At 35.8% G+C, this 7104-nt stretch overlaps 1 protein-coding gene across 1 annotated transcript; it reads right to left on the bottom strand.

Annotated features, from left to right (window-relative positions):
- Positions 1-301: 301 nt before the first annotated feature.
- Positions 302-6122, bottom strand: LOC109154569 (histone-lysine N-methyltransferase, H3 lysine-9 specific SUVH5-like). The gene is made up of 2 exons (XM_019302349.1): positions 5781-6122; positions 302-2909 (listed from the first exon to the last, which is right to left on the bottom strand). Exon 2 carries the CDS (start codon positions 2885-2887, stop codon positions 539-541), a length of 2349 nt encoding a protein of 782 aa, XP_019157894.1. The 5' UTR covers positions 2888-2909; positions 5781-6122; the 3' UTR covers positions 302-538.
- Between the last annotated feature and the right edge of the window lie 982 nt (positions 6123-7104).

The following is a 7104-nucleotide window of genomic DNA, read 5'->3' as shown; positions in this document are numbered from 1 at the left end:
ACTACACGTCACGGGTCTATGGCTAATAGAAGAAGAAGATGGTTTACCTAGGGTGGCTGATATAATAGAATAAGAGAGGAGAAGTTGGAGGAAGAAACTTCCTTATGGTTTTATTCAATTTCCAACTTAACCAGACAAATTAATATTCTTCCATATATATAGGAGGTACAACCAAAAATATTAGGAAACAATATTCTAAAAACTGCTAAACTAAATATGAAGGCAATCTTTAATAAAAAAGAAACAACATAACTAAAATAGTAAAAGAAACAATATAACTAAATTGATTCTTTAAGGGGCAGCAAGATCTGTATTGTATAAGGGTTGTCATCTAATGTCAACATACATCTCAAAATTTGTCATCAATATTGCAAAAACATTTTTAGAAAAACAGAACCCAAAACAACCCTTCTTAGTCTGTCAAGGTACTTGTTCTCTCTATAGATAAGTGCACAAGTATACCTGAAAGAAAACTCAGTCCACTTACAATGCATGGTGGATTGACACAGTACGATGGATCAAAACTCAGACAGCTTCCTTAGTACATTCTTCCAGTGCATTCGGGAAAACCACAGTAGCAGTTCTTCTTCTTGAGGTTTCCATTTGCATCACGAACTTGATCCATCTTATAATTATAGTCGTAAGTTAGCTCTTGCAAAGGTGGTATATCCTCTTGAGCAAACAACATTAAATGAGGGGCTCTCTTGTCATCATGATCAAACAAAACATTTTGCGCATAAAGGTTGGGTGAACAACTATGATTGAAGAATCTCCCCACATTTCCCAATTGGGCTGCGTCAACCGTGAACCCATCACTATCCTTCCTACAAATATCAACAATATCAGTCATATCACTACCCTCTCCTTCATCATAGTTACCAATGTCGAAGAGATATTCATCACACTCAATTCTTTTTTCAGCTTCTTTCTCATCAAGCAGCTCTCCAAGATATTCACATATAAAACTTCCCGAAGAGATATAATCTCGTGACCGGACACCCCATCCTCTAGACTTGGTTTTGAAAACTTCCAATTGATATATTGGACCATTTTGGCTAACTCTATTATTGCAAGAAGGGGGACATTTGCAAGAAGGACCACACTCGTAGATAACTGGCTTTGCTTTAAGTATAGAGCCTTTATTGTTGAATGGAATCTCACATCCATTCCTATGTGTACATGGACATGGCTTTGAATCCGAACATCCATTTTTGCAGTTGCAACCCTTTGGCAAAGTACAATGAAACCAACGAGGATATATCATTTTGGTTATGTAAGTAAAAGGTGGTGGTTTTTCATCATCAATATCATTCACTGCAGGAATGGGAAACTTCTCCTTCCCTTGTGATACATCATCTACCACCACTCGATTGTTAACGCCACCTTCTCTTTCAGTCAATTGTATTGGCTCCCAATCCCACGCAATTGGGAGAGTAAGATTTGGCTGCCCAGAGAGTCTACGCAATTCAAACTTGAACACCAATTTGCCCCTTTGGTCTCTTTCTTGCTTATAGTTGCTCACAATGTACAGCCCTGCATAAGTGTATCCCTGGCTACTCATACCTAGAGTTTTTTGAAGACAGATAACTCTTATAGGAAGCTTTGCATCCATGGAGTTCTTCAAGGCAAGATTACCCTTCTCGAGCTTTTGATCATCTGAACTTGAAAATTTAGGATTTGCACCAGAACCAACATATATGAGTGTGTCAAGTGATTTAACCTCATTTTTATAATGACCAGAATCCACAACACTAGTTGCATGGAATTTTCCATTCAAATCTGTATAATCTATGCCGGCAATATATTGGAGATGGAGTCCCACAATTGCAAGTTCCACCCTAAATTGATAGGTGTCACCAATCTTAACCCCAGGAATAACGCCAAAGGTCGGCTTGTCTTGCAACCATTTTTGTTGTTTCCTTAGGAAAGATGCAGCTTTCATCGGCACACCTCCTTTTGCATTTCTAACCGAACCACCTTTGGTTTCTTCCAAAAGCTTGTTGTATACTTGTTTGAAATGTTCTAAAACATTCAAGACTTGCTTGCGAGAGTCAACTAGGGAACACTCATTTGTGGGAGCAATGTTATTATAATACTCTGAGGCAGAATCATTACAAAAAGTGGGACTGATCACTAGATTCTGTTCTGAATCTCCAGAGTCTACATGCTGCTTGTTCTTGTCTATGAGTTTCTTCGTTTTTTTGTACCGAGAACAAAGTCTTTGGCGCTCGCCATCCACAATTTGCTTGCCCTGCTGCTCATTAATCCTATCATTACTTAACAAGGATTCATGATTTGATTGAAATGAATGCGATTCATGTGGAGGCAAATTACAAATTTCATCATCTTCCACTTCCACTATATCGCAATCATAATTTCTTCTCACTTGAACCAGTTCGCATGCTTCACCATAACCTGCTAAAAGATGTTGCATGGATGAAGCACTTTGTTGTGGTAAAGATTGTTGAGAAAGAAAAGGTGGAAATTCCATAGCTAGAGGCAGAGCTTGAGATGGCTTCTGGTCTCCGGACAAACATCCTTCGGAACAATCTTCACTTGATGCCACATTATATAAATTTGTCCCCATCAGAGTGGCTGGCGAATCTACTTCCTTGCTGCCTGTTCTTGGCTTAGAAGCATCAAGCTCTTTGCATGATATATGTTGGTTACCAGAACTGGGTGTAAGATGTCTTGCAGGCAGGGCTATCACAACAATCTCAGCACTTGCATGCCGGGCATCAAAATATTCAGGATATTTAGTGGTAACATCAATCTTTTGTTTTTTGAAGTTAGATGGGGATCCATGAAACTGATCATTATTATAACCAAACAATCTCTTCCGATGCATCCCAGAAGTGGGACTTCTCTCATTCGACCAAATCAGCATAAGTGATGGACAAAGTGAAAACCTGTCAAGTTTTATTAGGTAAATGTAGGTATTGGTGTTTATTCCAAATGCAAAACCATGTGGAAGACATACTGAAACAGTAAAACAGTATCACATAAGCACCAATATCCCTAAATAAACCCCTCATTAATTTGATACTCTGGTCAAAAACCCCCATTATCCTGTAACCATATTGGTCTCAAAGTAATTCCTAGTCAAACTACTTTTGGACCTCAATGGGGAGAGGAGCCCTTTCAATGTTTCTAGCTCCATTCACAAGCCTCAAATCCAATGCATTGCTTAAAGGAGACTATGTTCCATGCACACAAACTAGATTAAGGGTTTTTGGTTTAAATGCCCTCTATTGAGGAACTAATGTCTAAAAAAAAAAATTTTAAAAAATCCTAGTGTAGTAAGCCAGAGATTACGAACGGACATGAAAGCTCTATCAAAATATCATTGTTGCAAAAATCGGTCTAGGCGTCCGCCTAGTCGCTAGGCGCCCCTAGACCGTGGCGATTTCACCCTAGGCGTCCGCCAAGCGCCTAACTCGGCCGAATTAAGTCGTCCATTTCGGTCAAGTTAGCCGAGATAACCCAGTCGGCTCGGCCTTGCTATATATATATATATATCATGGTTGCAGTAAGCGCTAGTCAGGCGCCCGGGTAGCGTCGCTAACTCGGCTAAATTAACTCGTCCATTTCAATCAAATTAGCCGAGATAACCCGATCGGCTCAGCCTTGCTAATTTTTGTCTATATATATATATATATATATATATATATATATATATATATATATATATATATATATATATCATGCTTGCAGTAAGCACAAGTTGGACACCCGGGCGGCGCTAAGCGAGCGTCTAAAAAATAATGAGAGATTTACAGTTTGACAATTTTAATGAGGTTGTTTGCAACATTCAATCAAATAACACATCCAAATAAATGAAATAATGACAATTCATGAGTCATAACATCAAAACGATATTAAAAACATAAAAATACTCAAATACTTCAATCATCCAAAGATTCAAAGTATCAAATTAGTCTACAGACGACTGGACCAGACGAAATCGGTCAAAATCGACCGACTCGACCAAGTTGGCCGCCTAAGCCAAGTTGGCCGACTAGGCCGATTTTTACCGATTTCGCCACCTAGACGCCCGACCAATTTTTGGGCGCCTAATAGTGAAAGCGAAACGGCCTAGGGGCGCCTAGCGCCTAGGCGCCGCGTAGGCCAATTTGTACAACAGTGACATATATATATATATATATATATATATATATATATATATATATATATATATATATATATATGACATATATATACACCTACACATGTGCATTGTCGTTTTTTAATTAGCCGCGTAGGCGCCCGCCTAGGCTGTTTAGACGCTACTCTACCGCCCAACTAGTGCCTAGCGCCTACTGCAACCATGCAAAATATAGTAAATGAAATTCAAAAATAATAGACATTCATCATTATTGAGGATTATATTTAAGAAAGAAAACTAGACAAGAATATTGACTACATACCTAGATGCAAATTTCATCGATAATCCGTGTGTAATGGGGGAAGTGACAAATTAATTATATTTATAAGAGACTTTTAGCCAGAGTCCGAAAAGGATAAATACTCTGTATGTAATAATTAAATAAATTTGGTAGAATCCCAATTACTCGGGAAAAAACAAATCTTACTCCTTGTGGGATTTACTTTCCTTAATATTATGGAATCCTTAATATTATGGAATTGGATTCCCAGTTACCAAAACTTTTCTAAGTCAAATATTGCACCAAAATTGGGAATAAGTTTCCCACAGTTTCCGGGCTACCAAGCACCCTCTTAATATTTTTTTGAATGCTATTGACTGTATTACCCTCTTAATATATTATAGTTGCCAAGAACATGCATCCCCCATACCCCTTGCTTAAACTTGAATAATTAGTTCATGAACAAAGGTTGTTAGAAATTATTAGAAGATGTGGGTGGCAAAGAACCACCACCTTCAGTAAGGTGTGTGTATGGAGGAAGAAGTAATAGAGAATACAACAATTCTAAGAAAAAATTAAATGTATTGCACTGTATTTGATTATACAAAGGTTACAATATTGTGGGGTGTAAAATAGGGGACACAAGATTCGGAAACTAGGAATCCTTTCATCTCTAGGATTCCCAATCTACTAGCAAACTAAATTAATAAAGCAATCCTAACACTTCAAGGATTCACAATTCACAAAGTTGAGTTAAAGCAACATTCCTAAACTCAATATAGGAGTTTTGGTAGCCTTCTTAAACTCAATCTAGGAAGACAGTAACAATCCTAATTCCTAACAGAGTTCAAAAAGGAAACAAGCTAGAGTAGTTAGAGTAATCCTAAATTGAATTTAGAAATCCTGAAACTATCTATTACTTCCCTAATTTTCTCTAAGAATTTATATAACTAATAATTGTACCAAAACCCTAAATAATGAGGATTAACTACACACAAAGAACAAGCCCATATTTAAATACACCATTTCTTTTCTCCCAAAAGGTTGAATTCCCAACCCTACGGGTCCCACGCCCCAGTCCAACAGAACATGTGGGGAGGTAAATCACAATAGCTCTATGGCTCAGCCGACAGGGCCAAATGCCGGTGGGCACAAGGGATTTGTTCGCTTTGAACATAATTCTCACACTATCACCGCCAAGTTTCGAATCTCGGTCTCTTCTTCCAAATACTGTCTACTAAAGGCTCCAAATAGGGGGAAATTTGGTATGTTCCAATTTTATAATATGTCAATTTCTTCAGCAATTTCGTTTTCTAGGGCAAACAAAAATTATGTAAGAGAAAACATGCAAGTTAAGGGAACCTCTTGCCTCAAGAAAAAAGATTGGAACTTTACCTCCGTGACCTCAATTAGATCTCCAAATCCGCCGCCGGCAGCTACCAATGCCGCCGTGTAGTCAGGTTCCGATACCGGTCAAGTGAGGAAGCCCAACCGCTTCAAACCACGTCGTGAAATCCGAAAATGCCACTGACTCACAAGCTCCCAAGTGATTTCTAGATCGGAATGCAAATTCCGAAGATACGAAACCGTGCTTCGATCTTCAAAAAATGAAAAACAACAAAAAGAAGAAAGAAAGTAAGACGTCATGCTTACAAGAATTTCCCAAATCATAGCGAAAGGGTTTTCCCGGGAAGGCGGGAACATAATGGCATCTAAAAATTAAGGTGAACTGCACTACTAACTAGGTGGTAATTGTTTATTGTTTCTTTGAACTTATGAGAAGAAGTTCATATATTCAATTCAACATGTTCAAAACTTCATAATTGATCGAAATAACCAAAACTAAAAAGGTTAAATTTGTTTTATTTAAGGTGTGTTTGGTTCACACATAGAAATCTATAATGGAATAAATATTTTAAAAATACAAAAACAAAAAATCAAGGCAATTGATTGTAATATAATAACATCAAAAGCATCAATATCAATATGAACAAAAAAAATCAAAACAAAAATCTAGGGAGTGTATTCAATTAAGACTTTTATAAACTTTCAAAGACTTTTAAAGTGATAGATTTTAAATGACTTTTGTAGAATTTTTCTAGACTTTCGTATAATCTTTTAAACATTTATGTTTGTACGAGTCTATAAAAATTCGTAGGACAAATATTTATACTTTTAAAAACTTTTTTCATATTAAAAAGTCTATAAAAGTCATTAAAACTCTAACAAACATTCCATAACTTCTATTAATACATTATTTTTAATTTTCGACATAATATACTTTTATAAATCATAAATCATAAATAAATTAATGCATTATAAAATAATAATAATAATAATAATAATAATATTATTATTATTATTATTATTATTAAATATTGGATGTCACCGAAATAGAGTGTATTATCTCTATCTCTATCTCTGTATCTATATTTATTAAAGAGAAATGAAGTGGAAAAAAAAAAATCTCACCCAAATGCATTTATTGTGTTCACATTTATTGGTAAAGTTTTATACTTAATATAATTTGTGTATATATATTCATTTAAACCTCAATTATAATTAATTTCACTCCACATATATAAATAGGAGAAATTAGATACAAAGTATAAAATAAACATAGTTCTTACATAAATAATCTTTTTTAAATAAATAAATTTTTTGTAAAGATTTTTGCCAAATATTGCCTGTTAATTTATTAAATACGTTTGCTATATAA

Source organism: Ipomoea nil, unplaced genomic scaffold (assembly GCF_001879475.1).
Source record: "Ipomoea nil cultivar Tokyo-kokei standard unplaced genomic scaffold, Asagao_1.1 scaffold2647, whole genome shotgun sequence".
NCBI classification, from domain to species: Eukaryota; Viridiplantae; Streptophyta; class Magnoliopsida; order Solanales; family Convolvulaceae; genus Ipomoea; species Ipomoea nil.
This window is presented reverse-complemented; position numbering and strand designations above follow the sequence as displayed.

Bases quoted from the DNA above. Each gene is read 5' to 3' on its own strand.
- LOC109154569 (XM_019302349.1), bottom strand. From the start codon at position 2,887: ATGCTGATTTGGTCGAATGAGAGAAGTCCCACTTCTGGGATGCATCGG.